Source organism: Malaya genurostris, chromosome 1 (assembly GCF_030247185.1).
Source record: "Malaya genurostris strain Urasoe2022 chromosome 1, Malgen_1.1, whole genome shotgun sequence".
Lineage (NCBI taxonomy): Eukaryota > Metazoa > Arthropoda > Insecta > Diptera > Culicidae > Malaya > Malaya genurostris.
The window spans coordinates 91,220,117-91,239,063 of record NC_080570.1 but is presented as its reverse complement, the minus strand read 5'-3'; the positions used below and the strand labels follow the sequence as shown (position 1 = coordinate 91,239,063).

Below are 18,947 nucleotides of genomic sequence, written 5' to 3'. Positions count from 1 at the left end.
TTCCGCAAGACAGGTATATTGTACTACTGGAGCAATATTGAACGTGTGCCAGAAATCCATCCCCAATAAACATTCGACACTAAGCTTGGGAACTACTAAAGTTGGTATTATTTTTGTTTGACCATTAAACGTGAAAGGCACAAAAACCTGTCCTCGTATCTCAAGAGTCTCGTCACTGGCGGTCTTTAGCACAATGGGTCGATCTAGCGGTCGAATGCGATTGGATTTAATCTTAGTATATAAATGAGAATTGATCATAGTAGATTGGCTTCCACTGTCTAGCAAGGCTCTAACAGTGAACCCGTAAAGTTTTAGATGGGCATAAGGTCGATTGTCGTCGTTATCAGACAAAGTTATCTGATTAGTCTCGATGAGAGGGGAATACATGCCTTCTGTTGCCGTCTCCCACATGGAATCAAGTTCTAAACTTTGGTGCGCTGTGGGGTATTCGACGAATCGCGACTTGCATCCGTCTGAATCCCGTTTTTTTTGCAATAGGGGCAATTTATGGATTCAAATCCCTTAAAACCACAAATAAGACACCATACCTTTCTTGGTTCTCTACACTCGTCATATCGATGAGAAGGGCTGCCACAATTGTAACAAGTATTAAGATCAGGTGGCCTGTGGGCTTCGACTAGACGATCGAGGGTCGATGCCGAATAGGGCTGTCCCCGAGAGGTATTGTTATTCAACTTCCCAGGGAATCTACTAGGAGGTTGTCTGGATGGACCCGCTAATGTTTCATTTGAAGGGTTTCGATTAGGCTGTGCTCTCGCGAACGGCGGCGGTCTGGGCTGATTGTGCCTATTCGAGTTGTTATGGATTATTGGAAGATTTTCAGAACGGTTCTTAGCTGATTTATCAGATATGTTATCCTGTTCTGTAATAATGTTGGCCGATTTTTCATTGCCAAACATTTTATTGTAAAGTGAAAAATTATTTGCATCAACTCGTCTACCGGCTGCTAACAGCGACGGAAGATCGTAAATAGGTATGAAAGTTAATTGCCGACGATAGTCAGATCGCATATTTTGATTAACAATTTTCATTTTTTCATTTGCGGGAATTTGAACGGTCATTGAACGGAATAATTTCTCTAGATCGTAATAATAGGACTGAAACGACTCGTTACGTTGTTGTTTGCGTAGATATATTTTGACTTTTATCATATTGTCTAAATCGGGGTGTACGAAAGCATTTCGTAGTTCGAGGACTAAATGATCCCAATTATATAAGCGACCAGTGGATCTCATAGAATGGTACCAGTTCAAGGCTGGTCCGCTAAATAAATGTAAGGCTGAGTCGAAAAGTTCTGCCTCGTTAACGCGTTCGGAAAGTGCCAGGTTTTTCACTTTGAAGAGAAACTCGTTCAGATTTAAACCCTGATCTTCTCCAGTGTATTTATCTATTGCCCATCTGGAGACAGGAAGAGTATGATGTTGTGGAACTGAAGGTGTGTTGAAGTATCTATTCGCAGCTTGTCGCGTGCAAAAAGGATCATAATTTGGAATGAAAGATGGTGGCAGTGAAGGACCTGGTATAAAAGCAGAAGAATGTGTAAACGGTTGGCCAGGTATGAAAGCTGAAGATGTTATGATAGGGTTACCCACTGAATATGTTTGGGTGGTACATGGATTAAACCGAAAGTCAAACACGGATGGCTGTACTGACACTGCTGGTACAGGATTGGTGAAAATTGTGGACGAACCTGTTGAAACTGAAGGAACCGTGTAGTTAAACGTAGGTAAATACGGTACAGGGTTGTATGTTTCTGTGATCGTATGGCGTGTATTAAGATATGGTTTAGATTGCCCACTATCGGTTGTGGTTTTAGAAAATAAGTTCGCATTGAATCGTGTATTCTGACTGTAACTAGTAGAAGGAATATAACTATTAGTTAAATTATCTGTTTGAATTTGTTGATCCCAAGTTTCACTAATTCGCAAGGAAGTTTGTAATTGCTTTTCAAGATTAGTTTTCTCTGCTCTGAGATGGTTTTCTGAATCCTCTGCGCGTTTACGTCTTTCTAATTCGTTAACTAGGGTGGCCCTATTTACTAGAATAAATTCTTTATCGTTCGACTCTCTTTGTAGTAGTTCTTCTAATGTAGGTAAAATGGGTTCTGGTGATTCTTCTTCCACCGGATCCAAATCTTCAGTTGGAAATTTAACATGTTTGTAAAAATAATAATACAGATGATCAACGGTGATACTGAAAATTGTATCTAAATCATCTTTCAAATTGCTTGGTACATAATTTAGCAATAGTTTAGCTCTCTCACCCAAATGTAACAAACGGTCCTTGCATGCCGTTAAATTATCTCCCTTTCTCCTGAGGACTGATTCAATTTCCTCAAGCTTCTCTCTGCAAATTTTCACTTGTGCGACGGGATCGGAATTAAAAGTTTTTACTGGTAATGTCTGTTCATTACGTTCACTACGCAGTATAGCCCGTAAACATCTACGCAACTGTTGTCTGTCACCTTCTAATACAATGTTTCGAACTGTTAGCTCAAACAATAATTCTTCCTCTGTTAATAGGTCTACTCTTAAGTCATAGTACCATGTTGTAAAAGCTTCATCCCTATTCATAGACTCTGGAAAGCTATTATATGAATCCATCGTGAATTTATTATCACTCTATATCACGCTATATCTATATCAAAACGGACCAACACAATCAAACTCTCATTTCAGCGAAAACTAAGTCAAACCAATGAATGTTCTCTGCTAAATCAAATCGACTTGTTCCATGAATAGAGTCCAATTCCATCAAGTGTTTCACCGGCTCGACATGCACAACTATATACAATACGGGAATGCAAATGAATCGAACAAATATCATTTAAGAAACCAAAGCAGACAATTCGCGATAAATTAATTGTTAATTTGTCGTTCCTCCCCTTCACAAATGAGAAAAATATTTTACTCTGAAATATTTTTTTTTCTTTTACGTTGGGCGCCAATTGTTAGTCTTTAAACAAATTTATATATATTTTCTGTGGAAAGTAGTGAAAAACTCTACTTTATCTGCTGACCAGGACACCGGTCACAAGTACTCAGGGCAATTCAGAGGTGGATGACGACAGATTAACACTTACCCGTTCATTTGAGACTACCGATTCACAAAGATTTCTTTTTTAAAAGTACACAATAGCGATTTTAATATCCTAACCATAATTTATTCAAATTTAAACAAAAGAAGAACTTTAAATAGAAACTACGGAATTAAATGTATATTCAGTTTGAAGATATTAATTATATTTATAACAATATAAAAACAATGTTTCAAGGTGCGATACGTTGGCTAGCATGCTGCGGCCGGGTTGGGCGCCTTCGATGGTCCCATGTGGACTGACGATATAGTGCACGAGGATTTCGGGAGCGAGAGTAAAACGGTTTCACATACCTTCGGCTGCGACGCGCCGGTCGCTCGTGGTCTGGTAGTGGTGTGGAGAATTGCCAATACTTATCTCCGAGTACAGCTTCGTATGCTGTGGGTGCTGCTGGGGCCACTGCGGTGATCGGTAATGGTTTTTTTTTGAGCAAGCACTTTGTGGGTTCGGGATCGCGGGACCGTATGTTGATGAACGGTCGTGACGGACTCGGACGGACACTAGGTTTTCAGGGGGTATCACAGTGCACTATAGTATTGAGTGGGTTTTTTATTAGAGGGAAAGACGCACTTAACTATATCGGGCATACGCTACCGATAGGACCCTCTAACGAGTTTCCATTATCACTTCCGGGTCACTATGGTACGTTTTCGGTCCCAGAGGACACCACTCCGCGACCATTCCCTCCATTCTGTCACACGCGTTCACGCACAAACAGTTAAGTCGTGATACACTTCACTTTTTGCCCGATGTAACGTTTATCAAACCCTTCTGGGCTGATCTTGTCCGAGTATCCGCGATTCCGAGTACTAGTGTCGACTCTATAGTAGAGTATATAACAAAATAGACCCGATCCATGTGCCGGGGGTCCTTTTATACCTCTCGCTCTCGCTAAATCCTCTCTCTTTCGCTCGCCTGATCTTCCGGAAACGGACATCTGAATTCGTTATCATCCGAACGCAACGATGATAGCAGTGTAAATCGATCATAACGACGATCGAACTAATCAATAATTGTAATACTATTTTAACCTAGCTAAAGAAATAACTAAATGACTGAGAGCGATGGTAACCTCCTATCTAGGTGCCGAACGGGAAGTAAACATTTTGTTTATGGTTTAAGAATCCATGTCCATGAATATGTTGCCGTTTTTGATCTAAGATGGTATAACATATTTATTAATTGGTCGCATGCATCACCTACATCGACAAAATTGGTTTAAAGAATTGCCCCGTAAAAATTCGTTTGGTTTCGATTTATTCGGTGCTAATAATAATCGCTCTCAGGGCGTTAATCGATTATCTACGATATTGATATATTTTAATTACATTGGAAATGCGCCTGATCAAGCGATATGATCAGTTCTGCCCGATAGTTAGATAATCGTTTACCGTCCGATTTTATAGCAAACGATACCGACTTCATTTTATAGCAAACTAGAAATGGTGAAAACAATATTTTGATGCAAAAATAACATGGTAGTAACTGTTGTTGTAAAAACTATTAGTCTCTAATGAACCATTGTAACATGCAGGTTACATGGTAATGCGTTTGTTTTTCTGATCAAAATTCAGCAGTTTTGGAACGAATTTTGCTGCCACTCGTTTCATGCCCAAAACATTTGAAAATATATGATGGCATGAGCCAACTGATATGCCAACTTCATCAGCAACTTCACTATTAGAGAATATATATATATATATATATATATATATATATATATATATATATATATATATATATATATATATATATATATATATATATATATATATATATATATATATATATATATATATATATATATATATATATATATATATATATATATATATATATATATATATATATATATATATGTAATTGTGAAAAATTGCAAAAAAAAACTCATTTTTTCAGTGCTATTTTTAATAAGACTCGGAAAATCCTCCGAATTTTCCGGCCATTTTCACCCTGTAGATAAATAAAAGTATTTCAAAGGTCTGTATGTTTTTGGTTTTGTCAAATTTTTCAAAATTTCCATCGAAAATTTCCTAAAACCACCCGCGCGCATGGTACTTGGACGATGGCCTTAAGTTAAACCGTTTGAAGGCATCTTTTTCTTTTTTACTCATATTAGGCAAAATTTATTAATTTCTTTAATTTACTCGCCCCTCCGTGCACTTTTGCTGATCACAACAGAAATGTAGGCATTTTTTTCGACCTTCAAGTAATAAGATTCTCAAATAATTTAGCGCAGCATTTTTGAAGAGCATTCACGTTCTTTGGCCTGTAATATAAAAATAAAATAATACTTACAATAATAATAATAATAATAATAATAATCATAATAATAATAATAATAATAATAATAATAATAATAATAATAATAATAATAATAATAATAATAATAATAATAATAATAATAATAATAATAATAATAATAATAATTATTATTATTATTATTATTATTATAATTATTATTATGAATATAATACTAATAATAATAATGGACAAATGGCAAAATTTTATAAAGAATTCTGCTATAATCATTCTAAATATCGATTATTCAGCGCGGATTCAAGCTAATCACAAAATGGAAAATTATTGGAATATATCAAGAACTTCATCTCCACTCTCAGTAATATTATCACTAGCACTTCATAATTAAATAAAGTATTAAATAATCTGGCACGAATTTAAAATGTAGGAAAACCAACAATGATAATAACAATATCTTAATATTGTTATGATTATTATTGTTGGTATTATTATTAGTATTATTATTTCATTAATCTTATAATTTTCTTGAAAAACAGATAGCATCAGAAGTTTGTTCAAGATAAGTAAACAAACCGCTATAATCAATAATTATATTTAAAAAAATATGCCAGAAATCATAGAAAGATTTAGCAAAAACATACCATTCGGTTTTCAATCAAAACGATATCCATACTAGTATAAAGATGTGTTCTACATCAACACTGCGCAAACTTTTCAACTTCCGTTTTAATGCTTTTGTTAGGAAATGGAGAAAATTCAATTAATTCTTAATGATGATCTGTGGAACTGAAAAGTGCCTCGAATTGTCACGATTAATAGGATCTGCTTTTAAACAGGACTGTGATGGCTCTTGATGTGCACACTCGGTTAACTCGTCCGAAATTCGATTAGGAATTCATTGATTTCCAATTGGATTCCAAAGAAGATGAAACATTTCATTTCGGGCAGAATCAATTGGTGCATTTGGAATTTACAATGAAATCTGGCTCTATTTTCGGATAATTTAACTGATTAGCGTTTCCATGACGACTGACGACTTCCACTGGCAGGCTTTTGTAGTGTGCCCAGCGGCGACTGCGACTTCTTTGGCACAATTTTGCTATTTGGTGCTCGCTTCATTCTAAAAGCGTGAGGTCTTCTATGTTTCTTTCCCGTATGTCTCGCTTCGGCAAGCTTTGCTCAGAAAATGAAGCGAAAAAGTTTTTTTTTGCATAAATATCTGTTTATTAATCTTATTTTTGTGTATTACATCAACATTTTACAGTACAAGTGTTTTAACCCTTTGGCCTTTCATCTTTGTTGTTCATACGATTCGTTATTAATAATAGGTGTTTTAGTTAATCTTGTTTTACATACTAATGTTTAATCATAATATGTATTTTAATTATTAATAAAATATCTACCTACTTATAACTATCCCTAACCTAATACGTACAAATTTTGAATTATTTGTATTTCAGAGATTGAGCACCTCTCTTCAAATTTCGGGCAGTATTTTTCGAATTTTTGTTCTAGTATATCCAGGGAGGCCATCTCATGTACTTCACTAGTCCTTGTCCAAGGGGGTAGATTTATAATCATCTTTAAGGTCTTACTTTGAATGCGCTGAAGCCTAAGTTTGTGCGTTCGTGCACAGCCCCGCCAAACAGGGACTGCGTATTCAATTGCGGGGTAGATGATTTGTTTATAGACAACCATCTGATTCTTCAGGCATTTAGATGTTCTACAAATCAGCGGATACAGAGACCTAATGAGTATGCTGCATTTTTGAACGATTTTGTCAACATGATGTTACCTGAATATCAGATGTCTGTCAAAGGTGAGTCCTAGATAGATAACTTCGTCGGAACATTGGATGACCTCATCACCGAATCGTATTCGGCATTCGTCTGATGGAACAAGTTTTGGAGATTTTGAATGTGGAAACAAGATGAGCTGAGTTTTTGTTGCATTGATCACAATTTTCCAATTTTCCTTTGTAAAGAATGGCAGTATCATCAGCAAATTGTGACAGAACACCACAATCCGGAAGAGGTGGGATGTCTGATGTAAAAATGTTATATAGAATGGGACCTAGGGTACTTCCTTGGGGTACACCAGCAGGAATAGTAAATCTGTCTAAAAGTGCATTATTCAGAGAAACCTGGAATGCTCTAGCTGCAAGATAATTTATGATCTTTTTAATACGATACATGGGAAAATCATACCGATGCAGTTTAAACACCAGGCCATCGTGCCACACATTATCGAATGCCTTTCAAATATCCAATATTGCCATGGCAGTCGTTTTGGACACTGATTTGTTTTGCTGGATGACGTTGTTTACCCTTGTGAGTTGGTGGATGGTGGATCTTCCTTTCCGGAACCCAAACTGTTCTTCTATGTAATATATCCTGTGTTTGTGCCGCCGAGCCATCTTGGCTTCGGTTATGTGGCTGCGCCACATCAGTTATACAGAAGACATTACGTGCATGAGATATGACCGTTTCGGCTAAATGACCCTTTCGGCGAAATGATTCTTTCGGCGAAACGACTTTCGGCGAAATGGTATTCGGCGATATGAACCGCTCCCGGAAAGAAGATAGGGCCGCATCGATTTTTATCGGGAAATCAAGTGGGAAATCGATATTAATAAGTTGGTCGGCGATTTGTTGAAATTGGACCCAGCCGGTGCGATAATAGTTCTTCCGAGGTTGAATAGACACTGTTTCTGGTGAAGATCCCAACGTCAATATTACTGGAAAGTGGTCGGAAGAGAGCTCGTTGAAGACAACCAGAGAGCTGTCTATGGCGATGTTGCTGATGAATATATCCAAAATGGAATGAACTCCCGATCTGGAAAGTTGCGTTGGTTGATCCGGAGCGAGGATGTTGTGTTTTCCAGCTTCGTAATCTTCGGCAAGTACGAATCCGTTTCGATTCTGTCTTTTGTTTCCCCACAGCTCATGCCGTGCATTCAGGTCCCCAGTAATGATGAATTTGTTCTGTCGTCGAGTGAGCATAGCTAGATCTCGCTTCAATGATACACACGTACCATCGCGAAGATTGGTTTGTTTGGGGCAGTCCGTTGCAATGATGATGATGGGTCCCATCGTCGTTGTAATCTCAATTCCGATGGCTTCTATAAGTTGCAATTTAAAGGCTGACAAAAGCCTGTGCTGAATGGATCGTTTAATGGCAACGGCAACTCCCCCTCCTCTGGTTGTTGTCATGTCAAGCCTGTGAATCCTGTAATTAGAAATAAAAATAGAAATTTCAGGTTTAAGATGAGTTTTAGTTAAAATAGCAATATCGGCATTCTTGTCTTGAAGAAAATTGTATAATTCAGCAGTTTTGCTCCTGAGTGAGCAAGCATTACAATTTACTACAACCAACTCATTATATTGCATATTCGATGATGAATTTACCTAAGGCGTTGATTTGATCTAGCCGTGTTCTGCAGTTTCGTAGTTTTGTTGTTATTTTTTTATAAAATGACGAGTTGTTCAGCAGGGAATAAGTCACCAGAGTCATCCTTTGCTTGTGGTTGATTTTTGCCCCACCCAGGAGGAGGAAGAATCTTTTTGTGATCCAGCGGTTGAATATTATGGATTGCTGTGAGGAAGTGGCGACAAATTTGGAATATCCCTCTTCGTGAGAGCCGAGGGAAATTAATTTTGTCCTTCTGTGGAACATTCTTGCGTGTTGATTGTTTACGGGCCGCTTGTCGAATTTTTGTGAACTCAGCACGTTTGGGACACGATTTGCTAGTAGATGGATGGTTGCCATCACAGTTCACACATTCTACAGTTTACCTGTACATCACTTAGCTTCAGACGCTTAGCATCCTTTGGATCCTTCTCGGATCTATGGCGCGTTTTACCCATAGCTTAGGTAGGTAGACAGCTGCGAATAAAAGATAAAACAAAACCGAAATTAGTCGTAGTAGGCTATTCGTCTATCTACATCGAGTGTTAGATGACGAATGAAGTGAAAAAGTGTTCATAATCATCTTTTATATCGATGCAGCCTCAGATATTTTGTTCTCGTATTCAGAACGCGTTCTGATTCGCTGGTGCTAACATGGGTCAAATCAGACTGGTTTTTCAATAATGTTCTATTGAAACATTTCAATGTTGTTGCAACAGTATATGCCGATGATTTGAAATTATATCTTGTAGTTCGCTGTATTGACGATTGCATCCGGCTTCAAAAACTTCTTGATACTTTTGTAGCCTGGGCTGACATTATACATCTCGATTCGAGTTGCTGGAAACGATTATTTTTGAAATCGAAACGTATTCGAAAACTCATAGTCGATAGTATGTTAATAAGGCTTTCGACCATTTCTTATCGAGTTCAGTCGTTTACGATCTCGATTGTTTTGGTTCCATAATGCCAAAACTTCTCGATAATCTAATACTTCTTCGAGTGAAGTCGAACATAGCTCGATGATCGACGTCGAATCGAGAACCATAATACGAAACATGGTCGATAAAATTTTAGTCGAATCGAGATACATAATGCCACCCCTGGTGTCGTAGTTTGGTTGATTGTCAGTATTTCAAAATGCCAAGTCATAACGTTTCACCGAATACTGAACATAATTCGATTCGATTATGACATTGGTGGACAAACGCTCCAGAGAGTTGATCATGTTAATGACCTTGGTGTTTTGTTAGATGCCAAACTTACCTTCAATCTGCATCGTTCATCTATAATTTCAAAAGTGACACGGCAACTTGTTTTTATTGCAAAGGTCGGGCGGGACTTCAAAGATCCGCATTGCTTGAAGGCGTTATATTGCTCTTTGGTTTGTCCAATACTGCAAAATGCTAGCCTAATTTGGAGTCCTTATCAACTTACATGGAACTTACGCATTGAGCGTGTTCAGAAACGATTTGCTCGTCTTGCTCTAAAAAACCTTCCCTGGCGGAACCCACTTGAGCTTCCACCGTTCCCCAATCGCTGTCGACTGATCGGACTCGACTCATTGGAACGACGCAGGAAAATTCAGCAAGCTACTTACGTGACAAAACTGATCAACTGGGATATCGACTCACCGAAGATTTTGTCTCAACTCGATTTTCGTGCTTCACAACGATCACTGCGCTCTACCAGTTTACTTCAGCCGAGATTTTATCGAACGACGTTCGGGTATTACGAACCGATAACATCATGCTTGAGGACATTTGGCGTTGTTGAACATCTTTTTGAATTTGATGAACCATCGCACAAATTCGCGCAGAAAGTACAGCGATCTACAATTTTATGACTTGACTAATACATATTCATTAAGACCTATTTATTGTCAGATGAATAAATTTAATAATAAGTAAATAAATGAATAAATAGATAAATGAATAAATAAATAAATAAATAAATAAATAAATAAATAAAAAAAAATAAATACATATATGAATAAATAAATAAATAAATAAATACATGTTCAAGTTGTAAAATTTCGAATCTACTAGTAGTTAGATTATATAAATCGTTCTACAGATCACTGCGCTATGAGCTAAATTCGAGAAAGGCAAATACGCGTCATGAGTTTTTTGGCACTCGTTGATACCAAACATTTTAGAAAAGTTTTATTTTGAATTATTTGAGATTATCCCGATCAACATATCGTATCTGAACTATTTCTCTTTTGTCGTGAATACGGCTTACTTTACTATGGGGCGCCTTTTCAAAATTAGCCATATGGAAGAATGCGCAGAGCTTAATCGTGAATATCTCGACTTGTATTAATGGCAGCAACATAATTCTTTCACTATTTCATCAAAAATATGATCTGGAATTTAAGATAATATTTAGAACAGTGTGAGATAACCACAAACAACTCATAAATTAGGTTTTCTGAAAATTTGAATACAACAAGGAAAACTCTTTACTTTCGATTGGGGTTTTCGCGCAAAGACGACGATTTGGAGGTAGTCAAGCACATATCTTCAACTGAACGTTATAAAAAAAGAAGCGTGGTCGAAAATCGATCATTTCTTCTTGTGCGTTGGATGGAAGCAGGCGTCGGGGCGAGAAGACGCATCCAAATAGCAGCATCGGAGAGCGCATCTTCTGCGTGGTTAAAAACCTCAAACGCTCAGGTCGTAGTTCTATTCGTCATCTTACACTCGATGTGGATAGATTTTGTTTATCTTTTATTCGCAGCTGTCTACCTACCCAAGCTATGGGTAAAACGCGGTTGATGTCGAAGAGGAAAAAATTCCGCCTTTCTAGATGAAGGGCTTCTCACCAACTCTACGCTCGAATTTCAACACGCTGATCAGCAAAGGACTACAGGCAACAATCTGTTTATGTACTAAAGGCTACAAAATAATTGTTCCGGCTTTGAACCACTACAAAGCAGTGGAATGTTACCTGAAGCAGACAAAAGCGAAATACTTCACACACGATATTGCCGCCAACAAACCTATGAAGGTTGTACTTCGAGGACTACCCGACATGATGGAAGCCGAACTAAAGCAGGCACTGTCTGAGGCTGGACGTTATTTCATATAATCATCGAATGACAAAAGTATAAACCGGTACATCAGGATTTCACACATTGCACGAACTGTTTTAACTACGGCCATGGAGCGAGGAATTGCCACATGAAAAGTCGGTGCGGGAAATGTGCCGAATCACACAATACCAACGATTGCCTACTAGATGACATCGCTGTAAAATGTGTGAACTGTGATGGCGACCATCCATCTACTAGCAAATCATGTCCCAAACGTGCTGAGTTCACAAAAATTCGACAACAGGCGTCCCGTAAACAACCAACGCGCTAGAATATTCCACAGAAGGATGAAATTAATTTCCCACGGCTCCCACCGAAGAGGGATATTCCAAATTTGCCGCCACTTCCTCACAGCAATCCAAATGATTCAGCCGCTGGATCACAAAAAGATTTTTCCTCCAAAATCCCTCCTGGATGGGGCAATAATCAACCACAAGCAAAGGATGACTCTGGTGACTTATTCTCTGCTGAGCAACTGATCGTCATTTTTGAAACAATGACAACAAAACTACGAAACTGCAGAACGCGCTTAGATCAAATAAACTCCTTAGGCAAATTCATCATCGAATATGCAATATAATGAGTTGGTTGTAGTAAATTGCAATGCTTGCTCACTCAGGAGCAAAACTGCTGAATTATCCGACCTTCTTCAAGAGAAGAATGCCGATATTGCTATTTTAACTGAAACTCATCTTAAATCTGAAATTTATATTTTTATTTCCAATTAAAGGATTCACAGGCTCGACAGGATAACTACCAGATTGGGGGAGTTGCCATTGCCATTAAACGATCCATCCAGCACAGGCTTTTGTCAGCCTTTAAATTGCAACTTATAAAGCCATCGAAATTTCCATTTTGGATATATTCATCAGCATCATCGCCATAAACAGCTCTCCGGTTGTCTTCAACGAGCTGTCTTCCGACCACTTTCCAGTAACATTGTGTTTGGGCTCTTCACCAGAAACAGTGTCTATTCAACCTCGGAAGGACTATTATCGCACCGACTGGGTCCAATTTCAACAAATCGCCGACCAACTTATTAATATCGATTTGCCACTTGATTCCCCGATGGAAATCGCTGCGGCCCTATCTTCCTTCCAGCATTCAATCACAGTCGCTCGTGATAGGACGGTTTCAGTACAACATATGCCGAGTTCCTCTCTTCAAATTGACAGTATCACCAAGAAACTCATCCGACTTCGAAATATCTACCGGAGGCAGTGTCAACGAGCTGGGATCCTAGATAAGAATACCTCTTATAACAACTTAACTAGGATAATACAGGAAAGGATATCTGAGCTTCGCAACAGGAACTTCCAGCAAAAGCTTCGAGAAATTCTCCCACATTCAAAGCCCTTCTGGTCCTTAAGAAAAAACCGAAGCCTATTCCTCCTCTGATGTCACCCCAGGACGCAGCTAAAGGAATACCTTTAATCACACCAGTAGAGAAGGCAAATGCGTTAGGCCAGCAGTTTGTGTGTTCTAACAGTTTAGGACTCAACATTGTTAGTCCACACGAAAGAGCCGTTGCTGATAGCGTAGCTGAGGTTGACCAATCAGACAGCTTGGTTCCTATGGAAAGTAGAGTCACTGCGAATGAGCTGATGGCTATTGCGAAAAAATTCAAAAATATGAAGGCCCCCGGTTTCGACAACACATTCAACATTGAGCTGAAACATTTGACTGCTCATTTGTTTTCTTAGCTAAAATCTTTAACAGGTGCTGGGAGCTTGGTTACTTCCCTTCAATGTGGAAGTTAGCTAAAGTTATCCCAGTTTTGAAACCGGGGAAAGATCCTTCCTTTTCCAAGAGCTATCGACCCATCAGCTTACTCTTTGCCCTATCTATCCTATCCCCATTCATTTTTACATCAGACATCCCATTTCTTCCTGGTAGTGGTGTTCTGTCCCAATTTGCTGATGATACTGCCATTCTTTACAAAGGTCGTGTCATTAATGCTCTGAAGAATAAACTACAGACAGGTCTGGACGCTCTAACTGAATATTTTACAAGCTGGAAAATTGTCATAAATGCAGCAAAAACTCAGGTCATTTTGGTTCCACATTCAAGATCTCAAAACCTATATCACCAGACGGATGCCAAATACAATTCGGTGATGTGGTCATCCAATGGTCCGACGAAGTTATCTATCAAGGATTCACCTTTGATAGACATCTGATATTCAGGTCACATGTTGACAAAATCGTTCAAAAATGCAGTATACTCATTAGGTCTCTGTATCCGCTGATTTGTAGAACATCTAAACTGTGCCTGAAGAATCAGATGGCTGTCTATAAACAAATCATCTACCTCGCAATTGAATACGCAGTCCCTGTTTGGCGGGGCTGTGCACGAACGCACAAACTTAGGCTTCAGCGCATTCAAAGTAAGACCTTAAAGATGATTATAAATCTACCCCCTTGGACAAGGACTAGTGAAGTACATGAGATGACCTCCCTGGATATACTAGAACAAAAATTCGAAAAATACTGCACGAAATTTGAAGAGGGGTGCTCAATCTCTGTAATACAAATAATTCAAAATTTGTACGTATTAGGTTAGGGATAGTTATAAGTAGGTAGATATTTTATTAATAACTAGCTGACCCGTCGAACTTCGTCTCGCCTAAAAATTATTTGCTCGAATTTATGTTTTCAAACAGCAGAATTGTCAAACGACTAAGTGGTTAACATTTCTCTCCATTATTTTTCTGAATACTATCACCAACTGAGAAATATCATCAAAAATTAATGTGAAAATGTGAAATACTCCTAATAAGCAAATTCACAGATTGTCATCTCATTCTTTAAGTCAATGCACTGAACAGAGTTCCCTTTCTAAGGGCTTCGACATAAACGATATAAGGTGCCACGTTTTCTCTTCACGAAGTTCGTAAATGAAGATTTGGCTTATGAAGCATACAAAGTATTTTAAGAAATTACTCATACTTGAATGTTCACCCGATGCAGCAGAACAAACTTCGAAGCGGTCTCTTGTACAGCTTTTAAGCAGCGAGAAAGTTTTCCCAGAAATTTTTCTGTGCGTTCAAGTTGCCAAAAAGTGCCACACGTACTCTATAGCTCTAATAAAGTGGATATTTTTCAAGTACTGTGAAACTTTTGGTTTCTTGGAGAGACGACGCTTAAATTTTAATTGGATAATTATCATTCCAATTCGAACATTCTTCACAGAATATGAAATATAAAAATGCAGTCTCAATTCATTATGGTAATCATCTTGAACATTGTTGTAATTACCACTTATTATGTGCGTTTAGTGTAATCTAACTCATTCTATGGCAAAATGCAAGGAATGTCTCTTAGTTTGACCTTAGCACTTCTACTGCACGATCCTTTTGTTGATTCATTCAAAAATTTTCTAATTTGTTAAACTCACGCTCACAATGACCAATATTATTCATCTGACTCCATTACACAGAATCCATTAACTGGTGAACAATATCAGAACTTTTTCTCCTGCCTACATCGGTATATCTAGAACAGTCATATACATTCCGCCAATCATTTATGTCGTTTTCGTTTGTTTCTGAACCTAACCCAGTTTCCACCCTAACTGCTGTCAAACCGTTTGTTTGAAGCTAATTTCGAACCTAGTTTCAACATTGTTGAGCTGAAAATCGAATCTTTTTCAAACATATTTTGTGAATTTACATTTATTTTCATGCAAATATTTGGAGCAGGCAATTAAACATAGACTTACTTTACAATGCTGTACGTTTCAATATAATTCAATCGTAAAGCTAAGCGTTAATTGAAAGATACAGTTCTATTCATTGAAATTTCAATGCAATCCAGTTTAGTTTAACAACGATGATGGTTTTTAATCAAACTTTCGATTCAACCCATGTCTATTCCATGTTGCTATTGATTTGCATGTCGTGTAAATTACATTATATTTTTCTGTGAGGTTTGCTCAGATCCCATACACTAAATGCGAAACCAACACAGCTTCGTTAAAAGTGTTTGATGAAACTACCCTGGGTCAGTTTTAACTTTCTGAAGCGAAAACGTCATTAGGAAGCAATAATTTTGATACCCAATTAAGCACGTGGCTTGAAATGAATAATCACATAATTCAAGTATGCATATTCACACAAAACTACTCGCTGCGCGCCAAAAGATTCTAGTATTCCTTTCTTCGACGGCCAAACACTTATGCAACTCGTTATGCGCCAAACACCTATCAATGATCTAGCAATCATTGGCGACTTTTTCAGTGGAAAATTCCATTGTCCATACAAAATAACTTTATTGGTTTTTCCCACTTTTCCGGTAAGTTTTCCTAATTTTTTTGATGTACGATCCCGGTGGGGGTAAAAACTGATCAAACAAAATAAAAAGCATCTCAATTCGTCCATCCGTTCTTACGTGATGCGATTACAAAGAATGATCTCTGCATTTTTATATATATAGATTAAAATACATATTATGATTAAAAATTAGTATGTAGAACAAGAATAACTAAAACACCTATTATTAATAACGAATCGTATGAACAACAAATATGAAAGGCCAAAGGGTCAAAACACTTGTACTGTAAAACGTTGATGTAATACACAAAAATAAGATTAATAAACAGATATTAATGTAAAAAAGTCGTAGTTCTCATTTGCCATCCGGTCGTCAAGGCGAAAAGACGCATTTAACCAGATTCGCATTATTTGGCACCGCAAACGGATGTGTCGGTCTGTACGCAAAGCTAGTTTCAATTCAAGCAAAAACGATTGCATCACCTGCATTGGAAAGGAAGAAAACGAGAAACGAAAAGTGGACAACATTATATAAAATCAATCGTTCTAATGTCTCTAAATGTTATCTAAAGAACTATTAAGATTAAGATCGAAGGTAAAAATCATCAGTTTAGTGAAAATCCAAAATAATTTAATTTGCTTCGTACACTTTTCGCTGTGCGAAAATCGTTCGAGAAAAATGTTTCGAACTGTACTACATACCGTAGAGAATTCCACAATTTATTCCTTCTAAAAGGCAGAAATGAATCCTGTACAGCATCTTGATAGTTTCTCTCAATGAAATATGCAAATCCGAAATGAGATAATTGACGTCCAAAATCGTGTAAAATTTTAGTGGTGAAAAAGGGGACAGTTTCGCAATTCACACAATCGATCAACTATCGATTCGAATTCGAAAGTGTAAAGAAATCGTGTCAGTTTTATTCCTATTCACGACATCTAGTTATGTCTCTGACATTACACACCCGTACTTTTTCATGCTTATTAGATAATTTTGATATTTTAACTGCTAAAGAGACCAGACTTATAACAGCATTTGCTACGAAAACAAGCCGTGTGGTGGTCTCAATCACCCGATTAGATATTTATTTTTAGGTTACCACATCTGTCAATAATATTCTATCAAATTTTCAGCTTGTTATCTGGACAAAGGTACGCTGTATTGAGTAAATCTGCGATTGTGCGTGTCCTTAATTTTGAACAATTTTCAAAATGGAATTGAATTTGCATTTTTGCAATTTTGCGTTAAAAACGGTTTCAATGGTGCGACGATATTGCATATGTTAGAAAAGTGTTTCGGCTACGATACTCTGTTTCAGAAGTGGCCTTGAATCTGTGAGCAGCGACCGAAACAACGACGTCGTTTTCATCAGAAAAAGAAGACGATGCTCACAGTTTTCATTGATTACAAGGGTGTTGTGCATCATAATTTCCTTCCACAAGGCCAGACCGTCAACAAGGAGTCAATTATTTGGGCGATCTAAGACGTTTGCGTAAAGCAATTCGCCGAAAAAGAGCAGATTTGTAAATCTTGTACCATGATAACGCACCGTCACACAATGCCATCGTTATCCATGAACATTTGACTAAAAGCGTAACGAATACCATTCAGTAACCACCGAATGCATCTGATTTGACTCCCTGCGACTTTTTCTTATTCGGTCGAGGAACGAGTTTCTGCACACGAGATGAGATTATGGAAAAATCACATATGGCTGTGATGGCCATACCGAAAACTGGATATACAAAATGTTTCGAGGATTGGATCAAGCGCTCTCCTGCGTTTTGCAGGCACTTTCCAACTGCAACAATATGAACATTTTCCATGACTTAAACACGGTAATTCAACCGGAATAAAACTAAAATAAACTTGTCATTAACTAATAGTCAATCAGAAGAAATTTTACGCGAAGTGAATGTAGCACCCAAAATAATGTCGATCACAGTGACATCTGCATGTGTTCGCCACGTTCAATGAGCAAAATTTTACACACATTTCACACAGCCTCTGTATCTGTTTTCTGTTCCCATAACTTTCGGGCAAAATGATTGATTTATTTAAATGGTTTCAGCTGAGTTGCCTTCTGGGGATTGGCCCGTGTTTCATCGATGTTGTGAAAATTTATAGAATTAGTTATTATCACGAATATTCCAATACATTTAAAACTGATTTTAATTTCTCTTAACTATTTTCAGGTTCTGACCAGTCTTGGATGCGGATGGCTTATAACAATTTTATTTGGTTTCCCGCAGCTATTGCGAATATCACCATATTATTATGACTCATACTACGAGTTGTGTCTCCCCAATTTCAAAACCATTGGATCATTACTGTACAATACTAGTTTGACAGTTTTTACTGTTTTTCTTCCGATTGTATTGATTTTTGGATGTAATATGAAGGTTAGTATCACACAGGGATCGTATGCCGATTTAAATCCATAAGTATTACTTACAATATTACACGTTAAATAACAAGATTTCGAATAAGACACACACACTTAAATTTTATTGCTGAATCTCGGTAAAAAAATGCCGAGATTTGCACAGCCGAGAGATCGGTAATCATCTCGGCAAAATAATAATTACTGAGAATCTCGGCAATACCAAATTTGTGAACTGTCAATTATTGACGAACTTCTCAGCAGCAATTTTACTGTTAGCTTGGCAAAAGCGATTATGATCGAATAATGAATTGCCGAGTCATCAGTAATCGAACGTAGAAAGGATTTTTCTTTATTATTGTATGAAATAAATATCACAAAACCTAAGGTTGGGGAAAGGGGGTGTTT

General features: G+C 37.5%; 1 protein-coding gene and 1 long non-coding RNA gene across 4 annotated transcripts in view; one reads left to right on the top strand and one right to left on the bottom strand.

Moving 5' to 3' along the window:
* The window catches only part of LOC131440704 (uncharacterized), an 85,566-nt gene that overhangs the window by 52,729 nt on the left and 13,890 nt on the right, over positions 1-18,947 (bottom strand). The gene's annotated exons all lie outside the window — the stretch shown is intronic.
* LOC131440702 (histamine H2 receptor-like) overlaps positions 1-18,947 on the top strand; it is a 65,014-nt gene that overhangs the window by 40,657 nt on the left and 5,410 nt on the right. For both annotated transcript variants that reach the window (XM_058612215.1, XM_058612217.1), the window contains one exon: positions 18,352-18,558. In XM_058612215.1, coding sequence (XP_058468198.1) covers positions 18,352-18,558 — 207 coding nt within the window. The remainder of the gene's footprint in view (positions 1-18,351; positions 18,559-18,947) is intronic.